At 39.9% G+C, this 23,134-nt stretch overlaps 1 protein-coding gene across 1 annotated transcript in view; it reads left to right on the top strand.

Moving 5' to 3' along the window:
* COMMD10 (COMM domain containing 10) overlaps positions 1-22,605 on the top strand; it is a 58,877-nt gene extending 36,272 nt beyond the window's left edge. The window contains exons 6-7 of the mRNA XM_035100291.3: positions 21,858-21,917; positions 22,407-22,605. Of these exons, the coding sequence (XP_034956182.2) occupies positions 21,858-21,917; positions 22,407-22,445 (99 nt within the window). The 3' untranslated portion in view covers positions 22,446-22,605. The remainder of the gene's footprint in view (positions 1-21,857; positions 21,918-22,406) is intronic.
* Positions 22,606-23,134: the final 529 nt, after the last annotated feature.

The raw sequence follows: 23,134 nt of genomic DNA, 5'->3' as shown, positions 1-23,134 counted from the left end.
AGAGCTCCTTGTAGGGAACTTTTGCTCACTTGAACCCAGCTAAGTAGGATGGAGTCCCCTTCTAAAATGAAGATTTTATCTCCTATGCTGGTCTCTGGTGTGAGAAGGTCTGGAAACACTGGTTAGATGCCGTGGTGGCTTTCATGTTTTCTCGGTGAACCAAGGTCTTCTTCTGATTCCTACTGTATCTTCTTGAGGGTTATGGCTACAAGAGGCATTAGGGGGAAAGGCAAACAGGAGCCAGTCCCTTGGACCAGTTTGTGTGGAGGGCATCCATGGCTTCTACTTGTGGGTGGTACCTGGAAAAGAACCTTGGTGTTTGGTTGCTGAGGTGAAAAGTGGGCAGCTCTATTTGGATCAGCCTGAATTCCCTTTGGATTTGGCAGAACAGTTGGTCAGATAAATGGCGGTCCCCTGGTTGTAGGGTCGCTCTGCTCAACCAGTCGGCTTGCTCATTTGCTTTTCCATTGACACGCTCCACGTTGACCGCTTGTTTAGAGCAGGTCCAAGATGCTGGCATGAAGATACACCCTTCAGGTGAGTCCAGTGGATCTTTCCATTTGTTTCAATTCAGGAAAAAGGTTGTTCATAAAAACTTGCTGCTAGAAAGAAAGGGGTGGGTGTGTTATTTTGCTTTAGCAGCACTTTGTTGGTTGCGAGGTCCTTTTGAAGTCCTGGCTTCAGAACTTCAAAGTACATAATCACCTGATGTGATGGCTCCCTTCCCCAGACTGGGCACACCATAGTACTTTAGGTGCGTATGTGTGTGTATTTTTTGTTGTGGTTTATGTTCTAACAGCAAAATGAAATTATTTTGGTCCAGGACCGAATGTGCCTCTGTATTAAGGAGGATTCGTAATATTGACCTCTCTATTTTAGTAGGCATGTGCTCTTACGCTGCCACTCTTTTTAGGGAGGTTTTATTTATTTTTTTGGTAGAACTTCCTAATGGACTATATCCACAGCGGGTGACGGTAATTTAACCGCTTAATGCTTTTTCTGTCCAGTGATATTTCAACAGAAGTGCTTTCTCTTTAAAACTTTTAAAGACAGTGCTTTTAGAAATACTTCGTTGCAATCAACTGATAAGAATGATCAAATAGTATCATGACAGTTGCACATTTTTATATCCGAACATTTGCAATGTTTGCATATGTTGCTCTCCTTTGTATGCTGAATACAAAGGGCATTGGGTCCTTTTGATGTTACTTTAAAGAAGCTTTTTAGACATCTGATTTACTGAACAGTATTGCCCACTGCTGTTTGTAACGGTTGAGTTGGTTTAGGGGATTTAAACTGGGTTTTTTTTATTAACTGTTTATGATTATGCATTTTATATTGTTACAGTGGTACCTCGGGTTACAGACGCTTCAGGTTACAGACTCTGCTAACCCAGAATTAGTACCTCGGGTTAAGAACTTTGCTTCAAGATGAGAACAGAAATTGTGCGGCGGCAGCAGGAGGCCCCATTAGCTAAAGTGGTACCTCAGGTTAAGAGCAGTTTCAGGTTAAGAACGGACCTCCAGAACGAATTAAGTTCTTAACCCGAGATACCACTGTACTTGCAAACTGTTCTATGGCTTTAATGAAGAGCATAACATAAAAAAATTGATTTTTTAAAAAAATTGAGCCACCTTGCACTATATGAGCTTCATGCAGCAAAGTGCATAAACATACATACAGCTGAAGGAATGGAGATAACCCCACCGGAGTTTATACATGCTTAAAATTGGAGCCTCACAAGGGTTGCATTTGGCCAGCACCCAAAGAGCTACTTTAAGCTTATTCAAGAGTTTGTACCCACCCAGTGGTATTTTAGATTTCAACAGCAGATTTCATCGCCCCACCCCTCCATGCCATATCCTAGATCAGTGATGGCGAATCTATGACACGCGTGTCAGACATGACACGCAGAGCCCTCACTGCTGGCACGCGCCCCATCGGCCCATTCACGCTGTTGTTGTTGTATTCCCCCCCCCATTTGTTCTCCTCCTCCTACAGCTCGTCTCCACTAGAGCTTGTCTCCGCTACAGCTTGTCTCTGCTGTTAAAACCCGGATCCTTTTTGTTGTTGTTGTTGTTGCTGGTAGCCAGAGATTGGTTTTTTAACCCTTTCTATGCTGTTTTTTCCTGGCGCTTTGGCAGACTATGATTGGGTGTAACAGCATTCATTTTTTAACCTGTTCTGTGCTGGTTTTTTTTGTCGCCTTGGCAGACTATGTCAGTGCTGCATGTTAGTTTCAGCGAATGTATTATTCGTCATTTATTTCTGTTCTCCCCCCCCCCAAAAAAGTGCAGCAGCTTTGGGGCACCCTCCCAAAAAGCAAAGCAACTTTTGCACCCCCCAAAAAAACCTCCAAAACTTTGGTCAGCAGCTCCCCCCCAAAAAAGCTCAACAACTCTGGGCACTTTGTGATAAATAAGGGGTTTTTGGTTTGGTTAGGTTAAATAATTAGTTTTTGGTTTATTAAATACAGTTATATATTATAATTATACATTTTTGTTATTTAAACTATAAATATCATGAAATTATGGTTTTTTTCTCGAAGTGACACACCACCCGAGTTATGCTCGCTTTTTTGGCGAATTCTGACACACCAAGCTCAAAAGGTTGCCTATCACTGTCCTAGATTTCTTTTGCTGCTCCCCTTGGTTTTGAGAGCTTTTTACTATACAGGCTGCAAGGCAAATACAGCTTTGGGTACGCGAAATTTTCTTTTGGGGTCTTGGCTTCTATGCGGAATAAGAGAAGGCTTTTATTTTGTCCAGAGTTTTTGCCATTAAATGAGGAGCTCCTCTTGACTTTTTAAATTAAGCAAACAAGGGTTCAGCAAAATATTTCCAAACCAAAAATGGCATAATTTGAATTTATGTTTTGATTGCATGTCTTAGTGCTTATGATGCCAGTGATATTTTTAAACTTCAAAGCCAAATAACTTTGTGGTAGCTATGCACACAAGCTCAAAGGAGTTTAGGTTTGGGCAGATTACTAGTCTAAACAATTTGTCGCGTTAAACCAATTCATATTGATAAATGACAAGCATGATATACTAACTGTACAAATTGTAACTAACATCTTGTAGTATGCGCTTCAGAGTGAAATACTACCTCTTGGGATTATGAAGATAAAAGTTTTCTTCAGCTGTGACTCTATACGCATTTACCTGGGAACAAGTCCTATGGAACTTAATGGGACTGACTTATGAGTAGGCACGTGCAATATTGTGCTGTCACTGAAACTTGTATGCTTGCGTTGTGAGTTAACTGTTTAAGATAAGACCTTTACAGAACAGGACATCATCCGTTCCTGACAATCTTCTGAGCAGCTGTGTCAACATTAAGCTCTCTGATCAAACAGTGAATCCCTTCTAATAGTTTTTTTTTATTCTATGACATATAATGGGAAAACATTTCATGTATTTTAGGTGTGTTAAGTGCTTTTCAAGTTGTTCCCCTATCAATGTCTACTTTTCAAATGGTTTTTCTAGGCAATGAAAACATTATTAATTTAGCGACAGCAGGTTTCCGGCAAGATCCGTTGCCTACTTTCCTAGTGATCTCATTATCTTCCAGTCCAATTAATGTAGATCTTACTGTTGCAAGTATCCTTTCCTAGCTTGCCTCAGAATAGAAATTGCCCATTTCAACATTAACCACAGGTGGTTGGAAGCACAACAAGGCCACTCAAAAAGAAGGGAGTGGCATCTGTATGCTTTCGGGGCTTTCGCAGGATGCAGAAGTATATGCGCTTATAAATTAAAAGGGTTTTTCTTTTTCTTTTTAAAGACCAAAACGGTTCTAGGACTTGCAGAATTCATTGGCATTTGAAACTTGAGAGAGTAAAGGGATTTGAAAAGAGCATAAATTAGACTCCTGTAGACAGACCATCAATTGAGTGTATGACTGAGAGCGGTGGAGATATTGAATGTTACAGTGTAAGCCGAGGGGGAGAAAAAAAGAAAAGAAAATGGAGGGCAGGTGATGAGAGGCAGTAGGCCACCTTAGAGCCCATACAGCTTATATTGGATCCTGGAGGGAGTATGGGGGGTGGGTTGTCGTCCCCCCCCCCAAATAGCCCCTGTACTTATACAAGAATGTTTCAGCAGGAAAGGAAGGAAAAAGGAACGTGTTTCCTTTTCCAGTCTCCGGGACCCCCACCCACCACTATGCCACTATTAAATGTTCTGCAATGAAATCCTTTTGCTAATATATGGCACAGGGCTTAGGGTGGGACCAGAATGTGTCCTTTCGTCTTCCTATCTGAAGCCCTGACCAGGAACCCTCCTCAGTTTAGGGACTGGAGATAACTGCAATGCTTTGTTACAGGTTCCACTGGAGAATGCTATATATAATCAGCTAAGCTTCCAAAAAAACAACAACCCCTTGTGACCCTGAATATTACTCAGAAATCTTTGGCAAAAACAGCCACAAGTAAGTGTTTGACACTGTCTAGCAGTTTTGGAAAATGGGAGCAGCAGACTATGATGTTGTTGATATCTGTGAACACAGTCTGTCCCTTTCTCAGCTCTGCTCCACAAGCTCAGGCAAGCATCTTATTCTTTTGTAAAAGGAGCACTCCTAGCTCAGGTCTGATCATTTCTGTATGCACATAGTAATGTTTTGCTGATACTGAATCTAAAGAAAAAGATTTCTACTTATACTTTGAACTCCTCTAAGCACTAAACTCTGTGAGGAAAAAGAAGCAAGTACTGTATAATATTTGGGTTATATGGAGATAATACGGGTTATATTTGGGTCATGTGGAGTTTCTTTAAGCAGACATTATTCCTGCAAATCTTACTAAAGTGGTTCTCTGTATGGCTGTTTTTTAATTTACAGGAAGCATCACTGCAGGAAGTTCAAGGATGTAGCATCCTGTTGAGCAATAGGGTGTTACTATTTTTTGTACTTACTTCTTGGTTAGTTGGCTCATAATTGACAAATTGATAAAAACAGGAAAAGCATAACTTTTAGACAATATAATCACTTGAGCTGAGGTTTTTATTCCCCTTTGCCAGGAACTCCTTGCTATGCTTGCATTGTGCTTCCTCTCTTTCTTTAAAATTAATCTCAAAGGCTACCTAGACCTTGTCAAATAGACACAAGGGAGATCTACACCACCCTTGTGGTTGCTGTATACATCTGCATAGCAGAGTCGTGAGTGATAGCCCCATGAGGAATTTGGCTTCCACATTGTGGGCCTGGGTGATGTACCGATACATCGCTCAGGACCGGTATGATGGCCAGAGCGTTTTGGTGGCTTCATCCAGCGGTATACCATGAGTGAAAATACCACTGCTCCTGAGTTCCTCCGCCTCCAGCACCCGGTGACAGGAATAAGCAGCCTTGGCCAGGCTTGAGATGGGTGGATGAAGGAGCATGGAGGGAAGGTACTGTGGAGCTGGGAAGGGTGGCAAACGAACGATGCAAAGCAAGGAGATGGCAATTGTCCTTCCCCTCTCCTAGCTTGCTAGGTGTGGTGGTGCATCCCCTCCGTTTAGCAACAGAATGCATAGCCATATCGTGATGTTTGGTTGGTGATATACCGCAGTGTTGAAAAGCTGACATTGCCCAGCCCTACCACATGGTGTATGTAAGAGAGACAGACAGACAGACATGAAACAATGCAAATACCCTGCAGAAGTTTAGATTGCCCATCATAGTTTGTGAGACAGCAACAATCCCATTTACTTGAAACTCCACCATGTCAAATATTTCAGTTGTGTTCGGAGAATGGTGTTAGGGAATGACCATAGAATTATTTAGATTATATTATCAATGGTCATTTAATGGATGTACCATTAGCATGTCCCATTATGACTTTGCTTCATCTTTCTGGTCCCGTTTTACCTAACCATCTTTGAAGAACTTGTAAGAATCTCTTTCCCCTTGGGCTAGAAATAGTTCATAAATGTTTTGCTGTTGTTATAAATGTTGCTGGGTACTAACTTAAAGTATGTCCTTGTTGGTGCTGATTGCTTGCCTACTGTTCTGATTTATAAGCCAAGCTCTTTGTAGTGTCATGATTTCGAAACACTTCACAGAATTAAATAGTCCCTTTGGACTAAAAGTTAAAGACGACCATAACATCCAGGTAAAAATGGAGAGGAAATGTTACTACCCCTTTCTTTAACCTTGAAGGGAAGATGCCATTGCTCATAGGTAGACCATCTGCATTTGCATGCAAAGCACTTAATATTCAAACCTGCATCTCTTTTTAAAGGCTCTCTGAAAGCAGAACTGGTTAAAAAAGACCACAAAGTGCTGCTGCCATTTAAAGACCATTAATGGACCATGTATATTGATCCTTTGGTGTAAGGCCAGTGTGGTTGTAAAGGTTAGAGTTTTGGACTAGGGCCTGGTTCAAATCCCAAAATCAGTCTTGAAGCTGTTTGGGTGACCATTGGCCAGTTATTCACTCTCAGGCTAACCTACCTCATAGGGTTGTTGTGCCGATAAAAGGGGAAAGAGAACTGTGTACACCACCCTAAGCTTTTTAGAGGAAAGGTGGGATATAGATGAAATAAACTTGCAAAAGTACTGTAGTTGTTACAAAATATGACATCCAATCTAGGGATCAGATGGCAAAACCAATAGTTGCTATTTTTCTCCAAATAATGGAAGCAAACCAAGTTTCCACTGATGCATTCAGCAGAACCCCTGTGGCATCTATAATATACCTTTGTTTGAAAGCATTTTTATACCACTCTTTGCCAGAAAGGCTCCCATGGTGACTTCCAGATGATCAGTCAAGACAGTCCTTTTTGCCCACTGGCTTATAATCAAAAGGTAAAAGGAATGGGGAAGAAAGAGGAAAACAAGCACCCTTGGGCACCAACCATTTTTTACACTTGCGAAGTAGTTCTTATAATGACCGGCTGCTCCCAAAATAGCTGAGTGGCACTGCTTCCCGTCTCAATTGCTGCTGCAGCCTGATGGTATGGATAGTGCCAAGTAGCACTTGAGGAAGGAGCCTGATGGAGCTGCTGCTTCAGCAGAGCTACTGGAGCAGCCCCAAAATTTGTTAACCAGAAATGCTAGACCAAATCCAGTGAAAAAGCTATTCTGATCTGGCAAATTTCCAGTTCGTAAAAGCATCTCTAACAGCTTTCGAAATTTGAGCCCGATATATATCTAAAATGTTCTTTTCTCCATTATGGACACAGTCAATATAATAAATGAAGTATAAAAGTGTAACACAAAACATAAAAACAGATGGGTACTGTGGATGGGTAAGTAGGAAAACCTGATCTTTTCATTCCGTTCAACAGAACTTCTATTCCTCCACGTTCGGTTCCAAACGACAAGACTTCTTACAAAATGACACACATCCTGTGATTCTTCTTCGTTGCAGTCACTTCTAGGAACAGTTTTGCCATTATGCAAAGGACGAGGAAATTGTCCTTTTTCCCCAGAAGCAAGGTAGCAAAACACATATAAGACAATTCGTAATATCAGACTTCAAAATCCATCCCACCCCCTTTTTGAACATATCTTTCACATGTTTGTCCCCAAATTCTGCAACAAGACCCTAACTCCTTCTGTGAACAGAATATTGTCACAGGGGTTTTTCCATCCTTCCCCTTTTCACGTCACTGTACCCCCCTAAAAATCTGCCCTGGGGTTTGGGGGATGCTTGGGAGAATGGTGTGTAGGATGTGGAGCAGGGTGCTGTGGCAGGTGGGGGCAGAGGAAATGCCATTTCCAGCTTTTGATTTCTCTGTTTAGCAGACCTCCATGCTTAGGTAAAAATGAGGATTTGAAAGCGTTGGTAGAGATAGCATGATTGCACCTTGACAGGGGAACAGTATTCCGTTAAAAGACGCGTCTCACTTAGCGGCAGATTAAATGTTAAGTTGGCATCTGTGGTTTCACTGGAAGGCCCCTTAGGGAAGGGTGGTTAACTGGAGACCAGCTGGCCCAAATTTGGCCCAGGCATCGCCACTTGCTCATCCCCAGGCCAGACATACGGTATGTTTCCCCTTACTTGGCAGAGTTCCTGTATTACTTCCAGACAAGTCCATTGATTACAGTAATATATGGCAAAACATAAACTTACAGTGATACCTCTGGTTAAGAACTTAATTTGTTCCGGAGGTCTGTTCTTAACTTGAAACTGTTCTTAACCTGAAGCACCACTTTAGCTAATGGGGCCTCCTGCTGCCGCCGCGTCGCTGGAGCACGATTTCTGTTCTCATCCTGAAGCAAAGTTCTTAACCTGAGGTAGTATTTCTGGGTTGGCGGAGTTTGTAACCTGAAGCGTTAGTAACCTGAAGTGTTTGTAACCCGAAGTACCACTGTATTTACTATTAAAAAAATATTTTGTATGTAAATTCTTGTAAGCGATTGTATGCTCGTATGATATGCAAGGGCTAGTTGAGTTTGAGTTCAGACTGTTGCAACAAAAGTTATGCGGTGCTTTTTTTTTTAAGTTGCCATTCCAGGTTATTAATTCTAGCTCTTTTCATCTACTATATTTTATAAACCTTTCAGCAGAAACCGCAATATCAAAGCAGTAGGTAATTATTGTTTGGCTGGTCTGAGATCTATTCAGGAGTTCACGCAGCTTTAAATTGTAGTCGTATGTTCATAATTATGAAGTCCTGTGTGGAAAATAAAATAATCTACTGCAGGGGTCCTTCCTGAGAATTATTAGTGAAGGCATGCACTCACTGTGAAACTGAATTTCTAGTTATAGATCTTTTTGTCATGAACTTTTGTATCCAAACTGAATAATTAGTTAGTTCATCTTCTCATATACATTCATTGCCTTTTGTTTGGGGTCATGAATGGAATGTTCTTAGAGTGCTATTAAAACCTGGCTTCTAACAATTTTGGTCTTGTTTCCTGTTCATGCTGGAATTTTATTTTGTTTTTAATGTAATTGACATATATGCACCAGTGTATGTTCAGGGCACAGAGTGTAGCAGAGGGACGTTTAGTTGGTTAGACTATTTTTAGCATGTCCTGAACTGCATGTTGCTCATTTCTGCTGATATGTTAAAATATAATGTGCATTTGGCCACTTCTCTCCATGTGGTTGTCGGGATATGACCCCATGCAAATGGCTTCACCACAGGTAATCTACTTAAAAGCACTCTCAATTATGTTATGGCACTTTTCCTCCAACACTCACAGCCCACAGCTAGCCATTACCAGATGGTTTCAAAGCCTGTTTGGTTCTCTCTAAAAATCTCAAACTAATGCACTTGGTGTCATGAAAATTCTACTCATTATTGATCCAGAGTGGATTCCAATGTATAGTTAGCAGAGTATCAACTTAAACACATTGCAGGATTCCCCCCAAAAGAGACCAGAGGCCATTGTATTTCACCCAGCAGAGCTTTACTGCTACTGAAGGCAAATGAACATAAAGGTCACAAATCCAATACAGTGGTACCTCGGTTTATGAACACAATTGGTTCCGGAAGTCTGTTCATAAACTGAAGCGTTCATAAACTGAAGCGAACTTTCCCATTAAAAGTAATGGAAAGTGAATTAATCCGTTCCAGATGGGTCCACAGCGTTCATAAACCGAAAATTCATAAACCGAGGTGTTCATAAACCGAGGTTCCACTGCACATTCAGGATTCGACCTGACCATAAGAAATCCAGTTGCAGCAGACTTAAACTAAAACTTACAATAACTTATAATAAGTCTAAACCTTAACACTAAGCATACTATGTACCGAACACACAACAGAAGGAAAAGAGATAGAAAGAGAAAGTGAAGCCCAGGCTCCTTCTGGACCTACTTTTATAGTCAGCATGACCTTGACACAAAGAGATAAGCGAACCAGTTCAACCTAGCTATACTCAGCTTCTCTGAAGGAATAACCCAGGCATCCCCAAACTGCGGCCCTCCAGATGTTTTGGCCTACAGCTCCCATGATCCTTAGCTAACAGGACCAGTGGTCAGGGATGATGGGAATTGTAGTCCAAAACATCTGGAGGGCCGAAGTTTGGGGATGCCTGGAATAACCCAAACATCATGGACCTTCTGTTCGTTTCTTTCACACAGATAAGCTTCCAGAACCCTCTTGAACTAAGTAGAATAGGAAAGATCTCTACACATCAGATCAATACGTTCTGTACTAAGAAATGCAAACTGGCACTTGGACTATTTTAATGACACAGAGTACTTTTTGGTGGCATGAAAGTCTTGGGAGTTCTGACAGTGTCCCTCAACACTATACAATGCTGGCAATGCTTACAACCCTGGAACCTGCAATGGAGTACAGATTGGAGATGATGTATCATTTGGCAAAATGAGTGACCAAATTAAAGTTAGGGTATATATATATATATATATATATATATATATATATATATATATATATATAGGTGTGTGTGTGTGTGTGTGTGTGTGTGTGTGTGTGTCATTCCTGAGAGGAAAATGTGGAATGTTGATTCTCTTTCCCCTGTACTTCCTTGCGTAGGCTTGGTCTGCACTTCTACCAGAGTGAGGTGTATCAGTACTTTGAATGGTCTGTAAATGATTCCGTACTGAAAAAAGTCTATAGTGTTTATAGAGTATGGAATTAGCAGTAAATTAGTCTCTTACAATTTTTATGGATTTGATTTTTATGTTTCTGTTTTGCATAAATACTTTAGCTTAATTATTGTTTTTTTTTAAAAAAAAACACAATTTTATATTTAGTAGCTTGAGTGTTTATTTTCACCTTTTTTCTCAGTGCCAGTAATATGTTTTCACCCATATTTGAAGTGTTATAGTCATATGTTGAAATTATATCAATTTGTTTGATCGTGGCATGTAAGTAAAGGTATAATCATAGTTAATTTAAAATGATCTTGGGTTGTGCAAAGTGGTTAGCGTTAGAAGATGATTCAGACTGGCATGAAAAGGAGATTCAGATTGGCAGCCAACTTGCTTTTTATAGTGTACGACCTCTTCTTATTAAGAGCAGCAATAAAGGGTCCATACTAATAGCCTGATTATTATTAATATATGCTGTCTGCTACTGACCCACTTTGTTTAGAATGTGCATTGGATATGAAGCGCCAAACATTGAAGAGTTGTAGATTTTAAAAATTCAGTTTGAAAGATTCCCTACCAATGTACATTTTAATAAGAGTTAACAGAAAAAGGTCTCTGCATGTTGCCAGGAGCAATATAGTAAAAGTCCTAAGAGCTAGTCCTCTTATTGTCATGTAGAGGAATTGTTAATCTGGTCACTGAAAATTAATTTTCCTCGGATGGACAAGAAAGCAGATGGGCTTGTTTAAAACCCGCATACTGATTGAATCATTTTTTGGAAGGGAGAAAAATGTAAATGATACTGTAGGACTTTTTAAAAAAGATTTTTGAATTTGTTTTCTGATGTGAGATACTGTGCAACAGCATAGGGTTAGTAGTATGTGTTTCACTCCCCCCCTCCCTTTACAACTGTATTGTTTTACTAATGTGGTGAGACAGCTGGAGTACAGTCAGTATTTTTTGTGTTTATGCATTTTTTTTAAAATGTAGCCTGTGGCTGTTCAGTACTCTTAAAACAGAAAGTTTAGCTAGTTGGTTCTTCTCTGAAATCCAACCACTCCTTTAATTATGAAACGCCATGTCTTCTGTAACATTTCTCCTTCAGCTTTTTCAGCAGCAAAAACTGCTGATCTTTTGCCTTTAGTTTTATAGCCAAGAGACAAACTGCAACAACACACAGCCCAAACTGTCCTACTATTGTCTGCCCGGCAACAGTTGCTATTAGCCCACTCTATAGCATTAAACTGTTACTGTATTTACAGATGCTGTTAAAAATGAACCCAGCCATATAGTTAAGAACATTCCCTTGCTTACCTTCTCTTCTTTACGGATTTTCCCTCAGGGTCTTATTATGAGCCTTTTAAGAAAGATAAAAGCAACTCTGGGCTAAATATTGGCACGAGGAGTTTGTATTAAATTTTTCTTTGAAATGTTAAAAAACAAACAAACAACATATCTAAACCATTTCAAGGTAGGGACAAAATTAATGGGAAAGTATCCTGTTGAAATAAATGTCTGGGTGCTGGCAGTAGAGTACAGTTTTTCTTAGTGTGTAGAACCTCGGCTTATGAACACCTCGGTTTACGAATTTTCAGTTTACGAACTCCGCGGACCCATCTGGAACGGATTAATTCACTTTCCTTTACTTTCAATGGGAAAGTTCGCTTCAGTTTATGAACGCTTCAGTTTATGAACAGACTTCCGGAACCAATTACACCCATGCTTCGGGTTAAGTACGCTTCAGGTTGAGTACTCCGCGGACCCGTCTGGAACGGATTAATCCACTTTCCATTACTTTCAATGGGAAAGTTCGCTTCAGTTTAGGAATGCTTCAGTTTAAGTACTCCGCGGACCGTCTGGAACAGATTAATCCACTTTCCATTACTATCAATGGGAAAATTCGCTTCAGTTTATGAACGCTTCAGTTTATGAACAGACTTCCGGAACCAATTGTGTTCATAAACCGAGGTACCACTGTATATGCCTTTAAAATGCTTTCTCCTTCTTTGTAAGAACAGTTAAAACATCGGAAGGCCTGGCTTGGCAAGCCTGGCTATGTCACACTCAGGATCTGTCTGAAGATGTCATGGCACGGCATGACTGTTTCCAAGTCAGACAATTTCTCGTTTCCCTTCATTTTTATACCCCTTTGACCTTGAAAATTTTTTGTTGCATCTCCTAGCTATGTCTGTGTTTATAGACTGTGATCTTTTCGCTGTACTGACTTAAATGGTACTTCCCAAATATGCTGTATAGACAACCGTCTTTTTAGCTTTGCCATTCTTTAGTGTTTTTATTCTACAGAGCAAACATTAGAACAAGGAGTACCATTCCACTCATAGTTCTTCTGATTCTATCCTATCCCTTAGCAAAGTCATACTATTTTGCTGTCATGGCAAGCGTTTGGTACAGGACCAAGCGTAAATGAGAAATAGTCACCATCTGATGGATACCAGGCTTTCCATAGTGTCAGTTTCAGAGACTGTATTTAGGTAATCAATATATCTTGAAAAGTATAAAGGTTGCTTGGATTAAAATCCTTTAAAATCATTGAAAGCGAGGCCATTGGAAAACACACAAAATGACTGGAATGTTAAGTGGCCAATGTGTTAACTGGTTAACGTCTTTGTTGTAGAGAAGATGTAGCGCAGAGCAAGATCACAAATTAATTTTTTTTTAAAAAAAAACACATAATTGTAAGATGAAAAATGAACCCTGAATTGAGCAAGTCTGCTTCACAGGCCATAACAGAAAAAACCTTCCTTGTTCTGAAATAGAATCCCATTGCTTGTTGGGGAGCAATGGCTTGTGGTAGTCCATTCAACATTTTGTTGACCACTGCGAGAAGAATGTTAGACTAGGTGCACCTTAAGTTTGATCCTGCAGGAATTGTCTTATAATGTGTCTGTTGATTACAGTGGAGCCTATTTTAAGAAGAATATACTTAAAACATTGGTGTGCATTAATGATTTTGTGTTACATCACTAGTTCTGGCAAGTTCTTCATCATGGCTCAGTCTTCCATTGTCTTAAAATTTGAAATGTAACATTTCCCAGTAGACTTTAGGCCTTCTGGGATAATCATGTCCCCGCTTTCATATTTTCACATGGCTATCATATCGCTACTATCATTATGAATAGGGCTCATATCCCCTGATAAACAAACCGTAGTTCTGAAATACACACAAAAATGACTCAAAGTTCTGTAAATAAGATGGGGAGATGCCTGTCTTTAAAGTATATAGTCTTCAGTCTCTGTTCATAAGGTTGTTCCAGGAACATTGACATTGTTTATAGTAATGTTACTGCTTATATAGTAATAAACGTGTTCACAGGACCAGTATTTTAAATGAAAATACAAGCTTTGGGACACTGACACACAAAATATAGGAAGACTTGGATTATATTCCAAATGAAAAGTGGTAGAGTTCAACCTCATTGATATGAATGACCCAGAGGCATTCATAATATTGACATGTTTAAGATGTTTAAAGAAAGATGAGTGCTATTGAAATAGATGTACTTTCTCACGGAACTGAATGGTTAGACGTGTTGGAGGACATACCATGGATTAGATTAAATGGGAGATTGGAGTTAACATGTTTCTTACAGAATTGCTGCCGATTTTTCTTTCCACAGCCTTGCGGAAGAAAACGTGATGAGTCCAAATGCCCAGTAAGGTATTGATGACAATCCAAATCAAAGCAACCTTAGCTGCTTGGCTTGGTGTTGAGCCTTGGGATATAGCTGTGGTTTCTTATAATTAAGTAAGCAAATGATGTGATATCTTGGCTCAACATAAACACCTTTAAACCCGTGTGACTGGGTGCTTTTTTAGAGCTTCATTAGCCTGAAACAAATTTCTCCCCACTGAGCACAGTCTAAGCTGGTTTTGGGAATTTTGTTGTTGATGATATAGATTAAGAAGCTGATTCTATTTTATGGGAAACTGTTATTGAAGAAGTTATGCCCAATCTGTTGTTTTGCATATTGTATTCTTTGAATATGGTGACATTCGTTTGAGTACATAAAATATTATAAGTGTAACACTGATTGGTTCAAAAGTTTTTGCTCACCTGGTAAACCTACACCTGATAAAGGTCATTGTTCAAGGGCGGTCCTAATATATTATTATGTAATCACTTCATCTTTATCCATTTTTAACCGCTGTTGTAGCAGCATTGAGAAGCTAGAGCCTGACTGTGGGATCTGCAGCCTCTTCTTGCATAGGTTGGAAGGAGGGAAACGTGGATTGCCAAAGCCAAACGGCATTACTGGATCTGAGCTTTAGAACCTGAGTATTATGTCGAAGGGCCCAGAGTCAGATTGGTGTGTGTGTGTCCGGTTGGGAGACGCTGGATCCCTTGCTATTGCTGCCTCCTTTGGCAGTGAATCGCCTCCACTTTCTCCGTAATTTTATACCCTTCTGTCATGTTGCCTCTTCCTTGCCTTTCCTCTAAACTAAAAACAGCTCCTGTATGTTGTTGAGAAATATTAACTTGCTTTTCTCATTGCTTTTCCCTCTTGTGCTGTAATTGACTTCATTACTCCGGAGTTTAGGCAGTAATGTAATTTAAAAGATGAAGTGGTATGTTGATTCATTTCTGTGATTAAAATATTACTGTACCAAACAAAATGGATTTTGACTGAGGAAGGCAGAGCTTTGCCTTTTAGCCTTTCTCAAATCTCTAGCTAATACAATGTGATTAAGGTGTGTGTTATTGCATTTGATACAGTGTGCTTGGGTAGGAAAAGAAAAGTTCATTTTTAATACGTGGGATAAGATAACACTTAAGGAAAGAGTTGTTGCAATAGAAGCTCTTTCTTAATTTAATCAATGATTTTCAGTTAATAGTAAGAAGTCCGATTACACAGCAATGCTAAGTCTTAATGATTTTTGAAAAGCAACTCTTAACATATATATTGCATTTTATGTTTGTGGCTAAGCTTTTTCCTGGTGAGCTTTTAAATCATAGTGGCATATCTGCACACACAGACACTTTTACACACACACACACACACACACACACACACACACACACACACACACAGCAGTAAATGAATTCTCTGTTCTGATTGGCATGTAGTTGGTAACCTAATTCGTTCAATGTGTTCTGTTTGAGAATGTAAAAAAGCAGAAATACTGTGCCAGATAAGAGATCGGTACAGAAGGAAAGTAACTCTTGAATGGTCTTGAATGGTCACAGTTTGCTCTTGGCAAAATTTCTTCAGCAGGTAAAAAGGTCAAGGAAGTCCACAAAATGTTTGCATTTCTACCCATGCTAATGCAAGTATTAACTTGTATTGTAAGGTAGTGGGTTTGGAAAAATAAAACAAAGCTGCAGCAGAAAAACCAAAACTATCAAAGTTGTTGAATTATGCCCAGACTAAATCTTATTATAGAGTTCCATAACAGATAAAAATGGCTTATGTTTTTGTCCCATTAATTGGATGAAATTGCAATGGGCTCTGTTCCCATTGAAATAAATGGGACAAGTCCCATTTAATTTCAGTAGTAAAGGTAAAGGTAAAGGGACCCCTGACCATTAGGTCCAGTCGTGACCGACTCTGGGGTTGCGCGCTCATCTCGCATTATTGGCCGAGGGAGCCAGCGTATAGCTTCCAGGTCATGTGGCCAGCATGACAAAGCCACTTCTGGCAAACCAGAGCAGCACATGGAAATGCCATTTACCTTCCCGCTGTAGCGGTTCCTATTTATCTACTTGCATTTTGACATGCTTTCGAACTGCTAGGTTGGCAGGAGCTGGGACCAAGCAACGGGAGCTCACCCCATCACAGGGATTCGAACTGCCGACCTTCTGATCAGCAAGCCCTAGGCTCAGTGGTTTAACCACAGCGCCACCTGGGTCCCATTTCAGTAGTAACTAAGTGCAATTAACTAGTGTGATCAAGGAACAGATCCCGGCCTATGAAGTGGAGCACACGGGGTGCACACTGATGAGGGTTCCCTGAGCACCATCGAGGGAGGGAGAGGATTACCATCCTCTTATCCATGTGGAAAACACTATGCTATTAAGGTTTTCTCTACCCTTCCCACTCCTTGCACCTGAAAAGAGGTGAGTTAGGCAGCCAGCTGCTTCACACCATACTTCCACTTGTTCCTCAAAGTGCTGAGAGTGATCTTGTCAGATTTGTGATTTCGTGGACAGGGCTAGAAGTGCAGCCAGGTATCTTGATATAAGGTACTGCATAATCTGTGCAATATAAAGGAAAGCTTCACAAGCTGTATTTTAGTTGAACTCGTGTTTATTTTCATGGGACTAAATAGTATTTTGGGCAGGTAACACTGTGAAATCCCAATATTATTAAATAATAAATTTTGTTTTTACTCCATATAGTATTAGACTCTTAAAAAGTACTGGGCTTCCATTAGTTTCTACCAACAAACTATTGAAAATTCTGGCTGCTTCTTTTGCAGCAAGAGCTATTTTGCAGCTCATTCACAACCCAACCTGTCTCTCCATCTGCCTTCTTAGATGTGCTTGACATTAATTTGCCATCTTGGTGCCTTTTTTTTTTAAAAAGGTAGCTTTTAGTTTTAAAACTTGACATCTGTCAGTATTATGCCAGTTTTAGTTAGAATTGAGCTGGCTTTTTCATGTCAGAATCTGCATGTTTGATGAGGGGTACTCTTTTGACAAACAGCTAATATATTTCCCAAGAAAAGAAAGGGGGGGGAGTGTTTCCTTCAATTTTTATCCAGATCCTGAACACAGCTCTGATGAAGCTGTGCAAAAGGCCCTAAAGGCTGGTTTATTTTTGTAAGACTTCAAGGAGCCCTGCAAGCTTGGAGGTGCTCATTCCTTCCTCAGTTCTGCTGCTGCTCACCTGCAGCCAAGTAATGGATTGGCTCCGCCTTACATTTGAACCTAGGCCTCTGGCTTGTTTCTCTCCAAACAAACCATGAATGGTAATGCCAAGAATAAAGCTTGGTTACAGCTTGTGCTTTGTTTTGAGCTTGAACAAAACAAACCACGAACCAGGGTTTGGGCATAACACTAAGCCAAACCGTGGTTTGATTCTGCAGGACCTGTGAAGAGTAAAGCAGATGTGATTTTTACACACTTGCTTATCCACGGTTTGTCTTATTGTTACGTGCAAACTGGACCATTGTTTTATGCCATGTTTTATTTTGTAAACTGAGACGCTAATTTATTGTATTTTCATCTGCTAGAAAGGATAAATTTTTATGCTGCATTTTAGTGGGGGGTTTTAACGTGGTTTTTAACTTATTACCTTGCATTTTAATACTTCTTGTTTTGTAAGCCACCCAGGGAATGTGTGTTGATGGACAACATATAAACCTTGTAGTAATACATAAATAAAAGTAAACACATTAAGCCAACATTAGAAGTCAAGGTAGGAGTCCAGCCTTAAATATATATTTTTAGTGTTCACCATGAGTCTCATCATTCATTTATTTATTACATCTTAACAATATTTATATGCTGCCCAGTAACCAAGTTCTCTGAGTAGCTTACAACAGTAATAACATTAGTTAAAAAGTAAATGAAATATGCAGCATGCTGTCAATTCAGGTTGCCAGTCACTAATACAATTCCACAAAATGTGGCAATATTTTAAATACATAATTCTGTTTTCATATGTGTTCCCTAGAAAGGCAGGAAAAAAATAGAACCAAGTATATACAGTCATACCTCGGGTTACAGACACTTCAGGTTGCGTCTTTTCGGGTTGTGCAGAAGAGCGACCCGTGCGTGCGCAGATGCAGCACTGCGGGTGGCGAACATGCCTCCTGCACGGATCACGTTGACAACCCGAGTGTCCACTGTACTGCTTTGTGTCAAAATGCAGACTAGAAGCTAAGAATGAATGAAATATGGAACATGAATCAGTACTAGGCTGAGTTGAAGTGTTTGATGCTAAAGTGCTGAAATCTCTCGAGTCAGGCACGGAGAACCTTTTTGGCTTATAAGGTCACATGATGTCACAATGACACCAGGTGACTGGGTGATTTGAAGTCCCAAAGTCAAGACTTCAAAGCACTGTGCACAGCTAAATCTTGCACACCTGATGTCGCAGGCTTTGGCTGTGCCATAGAGTCAGAGCCTGGATTCCCTCACCAATGCACAATCGGAAGTGCACTTTTAGCTCATTGGCAGCTGCGCCTCTACAGGCCCTACACCTGATGTCACATATGATGTCATTTATGGGTCAGATGACCGTGGTTTAGATAAAAGGGGCCACATTTGAACTGCTGGAGGTTCCTCACCCCTCTCTTAAATAATATTTCCCTTGCATCTTCAGTAGATTATTTTTTTCAAGACCATCTTCAACAGTTTACATTTTGATGTGTTGTGAGCTACGTTGTACTGCTGTTTTAATGTTGCAATTGCTTCTCCCCCCCTTCTTCTTTTACTTTGGTTGTCAATTGATACAGGACTTCTTTTTAGCGGAAAGCAATGTAGAAAATGTAATACACCTAAACCCTATAAAGTATAAGAAGTTCTGAACGTTAATGGGTGCCAAGGATATTACATTTAAAACAAAAATTAAAGTTAAGCAAAATTTCCAGTCAGCGGTACCCTTTCACAACATTGTTATATACCGGTACTTATTGGCTGAATGGTTTAAAAGATACACGCAAAAGTATATTAAGGCTTTTCTTCTGTGACTTTCTGTGAATAGTTAGGGTCTGCGCTAACCAGTGCCAAATCTCGACTGACAGTTGACCAAAGCGTCCAAGTTTTGTTTGTATAGCGTGAAGAGCAAACTTCCAGTAATATTTTCTAACGTTTGTATGTGTTTGCTTTTCAGAATTGTGTGTTAATAGCACTGATTCAGATTGCAGGTGATAAACTAGGAGGTTGAGACACTATAGTAAATTGTTGTTTAGAAATGGGTCCCTCCTCTGTCTTTCCCTCCACTTCTTGACTTGCTCTCTGTTTAAAGGCCGGCGGAACATTTTACAAATCTTTCACTTTCCTTTTAGCATATTATGGTGTGTGTTTTTTATAGAGAGAGGAGCAGCGGGAATCATGGCAGAAAGAACTCCTTTTCCAGGACTTCTGTTTTTTATTCACTACCCCATTCCCAGCATCGCTTTGTTCCCTCCACTAGAGCTAAGACTAGTCTCTCATACAAATTACTGGTCCTTTGTAAGTTCCCCCAGATTGCTAGAATAGGGGCTTTTTCTACTGAAGAGAGGAGGCGGCATTGAGGTAGACATGCTGGCCCCAGTGATTTTATGGCTGTTAATAGCCACTTTTAAGGGTATGTGTTGGGCAGTGTGTTTGCTTATGAAAATTCAGTATGTCAGACCCAAGTTCCCTGAAATAGTTGGGCTGATGGTCAAATTCAATCCTTGTAGTTCCTGTTTTTCCTTCCTGCCTTGAACCGAAGATGCATATAAAACACCTCTTAAACCACTTGGGGGAAAGAAGCGCCATTTTAATTTGTTTAATCTTTTGGTCTGGCATGGTCACAACTGATTTTATACACCCGCTATAATAATAAATCACTTTTCAGAGGTCCGAGTCTAACCTTTGTACACAACTTATTCAGAAACTCTCTTATAAAATAAAGGTTATGTGAGTGGGTATTTTAGGAGTGTCAAGTGTGTGAGAATGTCCTTGGGACCTTGGGACCTACTTAGTTGCTTGTTCTTCCTGTTGCTTCAAACATGAAGAAACCTTTTTAATGTTTTTAACATTTCTGGAAAGCCAGAGTTCATTCTGAGCTCCCCTGACCTTCTTCCTGTAACTGTTGGGGGTGGGGGCAGGTTGGGGGGCAAGCCAGCTCCTCATACTGGCTGTGGCAAGTGATGTATTTAATGTATGTGTCATGTTACATCCATGTCTGAATAGGCAAGAAAAATACTTTATCAAAGGAAAAGGATTATCTTTTACAATACTTTGCTTAGCATTCTGAAAAGCTCCAAAGAATTTCCACCTTAAATCAACATACATTTTGCATTATCCTTGTTTAAATGTGGATATACCAAGTAAGCTTATTTTAAAGAGCACGATCCCACTGTTTAATAAACCATTCGTTTACCTTGGGGTTCCATTGTTTAGTACGCAGTAGTCTGGGCACTAAAATCAGATTCTTTACCCTTCAGAAATTATTTCCTATTGGGTAACTTGATCAACAACGTCTACTGAAAGATTAGCTGCTAATGCAGTAGTTTTACCCGAAAATAAGTACACTGGAGTGATTAGAATTTTCACTGCAGCCTTCAAGAAAACTGAATGGAGTTCTTGTCCCAGTTAGTACCTTAATATATTTCTTAATTGGGCTGGAGTGTACTTTGTGTGTATGCGTGTGTTTGCCATCAATTTGTTTCTCCTTCAGTAGTCAGTTGTGCCAAGAAAAAATTCTTCCATACAGATCGATAAAGCAGCACACCAGGATCAATACAACAGTGACAGCTTTTCTACAGGAATTGTTGGGCCACTGTGGTATAGAGAGAACAGTGTGCTGCACCTGGGTTGGGGAGACATGAAGTGTACTTTTGGACAGGTCATTCCTTTGTGGCCTAACCCACCTGCCAGAGTTAGTTGTGGTGCATCCCTATGTCCTCCTTCAGCTCTGGACGAGATGAAAGTGTGATAGAAAACAGTGCTATGTAACTGAAAGCAAATTCAGAGGAATCAGTGTAGGAAGACATCACATTTGAAGCATGCTTTTTTTGACTCAAGTAGACCATCAGGTTGGATATACATATGGAAAAAACAACAATGCCTAAAACAATGTATTTAACTCCACCATCAAACCACCACAGGCTTACTAATGCACAGAGCCGTTACCTGTTTCACCCACTGTGCCCCTTCCTTCAGTTTTTCCTTTTGCTTTTAGTTTACCACTGCTTTGAAGCAGCTTGGAATGGCTGTAGCAATCTCAGCATGAAAAGTTCAAAACTGTTAGATTAATTTGAGGTATTAACTCCGAGCTGATGTACTTGCTTTTAATGGCTCTGCGAGTTCAGTCACATTCACTGCCTGCACAGTCTCCCTGTAATGGAATTTGCCAGCACTTGAAAGGACTACTGAGAAAGTGGAAATGTAATCTTGCATTTAACTAGAAAAGCACAACAATGAAATAATTTTCTTCCTTTGCATCTACTTTTGTTATGACTTGGAGAACAACTTCCAGAGGAACAAATGAAGTTGCAGATCAAAAAACATCATTTCTCTCTCTCTCCATAATGTAAATATGTATGTACTGTGAACATCTGTAGGAGTTTGCTGGAGTATTCTGCTCTTTTATGTCCCAAACTGCTGGAGTTAAAACTTTAAGAGTCTTGACGCCTGAAGAAGTGTTGCAGGTAACATCACATTATATGGGCTAACTCTTTGGGTGTTTTCTTCTCTTTCACAGAACATGGAGAAAGTGTTTGTGGAATTCAGTCATCAAGAGCTGTTTGAGTTCTATAACAAGGTCTGTACTGGAGCTTTTACAGACTTCCTTACATTTTGATAACCTTTCTTTTACCTTTAATAAGTCTTTATTACCAGTCCTTGGGCTCTAGCTGTTTTTGGTTTGAGCTTTCCTTGTAAACATGTAATAGCTTCATCCCCCAAAGCACTGCATCTCTGAGTTATGTCTCTTATAAAGCGCTAACTGAATGCAGGTTTCGCATTTGCCGTTGAAGTGCTTTCGAACAAGGTGATGCTTGCTATACCCTTTTAAATCTACAAACTAACAAAAGGACAAGAGACTTTCGGGATAGCATATCCTTATTTGTGCTTATACACATGGCAAACTCACCCAGTCAGAATAAACATTTATATACATTGCAGATTTACGGGAATTAATTTCAGGAGTTCTTGTTGCTGTGTTTGGGTATATTTAATTTGCATAGTTTATTATTTCTCTTCTACCTTCCATGTTTCTAAACATTTTTCTTTTTTCTTTTCTGTTAAATAGTTGGAGACTATACAAGCACAGCTGGATTCTCTTACATGATACTGTGTGAAGACTTAATTTCTCCCATCACATTCCTCTCACTTCAGTACTGAAGATAACTTGGCTGGCAGTGTTTGCTGAAATACTTAGTTGGCTGTTGTCGATAAATGGCTTATCTCTTCTTTGGCCAGTAACTTAAATTAAATCATTGATAGGAAAACTGAATTTCTAATTGACTTAATCTCCTCGGAGTTCCCAGTGTTCCAAGAACATGTATCATTGAGGGGGCAGAGTATGGCTACCTTGTTTTGCTGTTCTTTGAATTACTTTGGAATATATTGTGTCGCTTTTGGTTTTGGTGACGTTTCTGCAGAGAAGATGGTAACTTAAATATTGGTGGTCCATAAATGAAATGTGTATTGTTACTGTTTTCTAAGACTGTAACCTATTCAAAAATTCTATTTTTAGTGGGGAAACTCCCCAGACTAGGTGGGTGAAGGTCTTGCTTACCTTCTTACCCAACTAACAATGAATCCAAGTATAGTTCACACAAGCTTTTGAACCCTGCATATGCAGATCCCAGTCAGGGATAGTCCCTACCTTCTGCTCTCCTAGTTTATAATCAAAATGGAGAAATTTTAAGGACAGATTTAGTTTGAGGCACAGTTTTGGTCAAGCACATGAGATGGCCTTTTCTTGCTTTTCTCCAGGTTTCATAGATTTGATACTCTGACAACATTTATCTTTTT

Source organism: Zootoca vivipara, chromosome 10 (assembly GCF_965207765.1).
Source record: "Zootoca vivipara chromosome 10, rZooViv2.hap1.1, whole genome shotgun sequence".
NCBI classification, from domain to species: Eukaryota; Metazoa; Chordata; class Lepidosauria; order Squamata; family Lacertidae; genus Zootoca; species Zootoca vivipara.
This window is presented reverse-complemented; position numbering and strand designations above follow the sequence as displayed.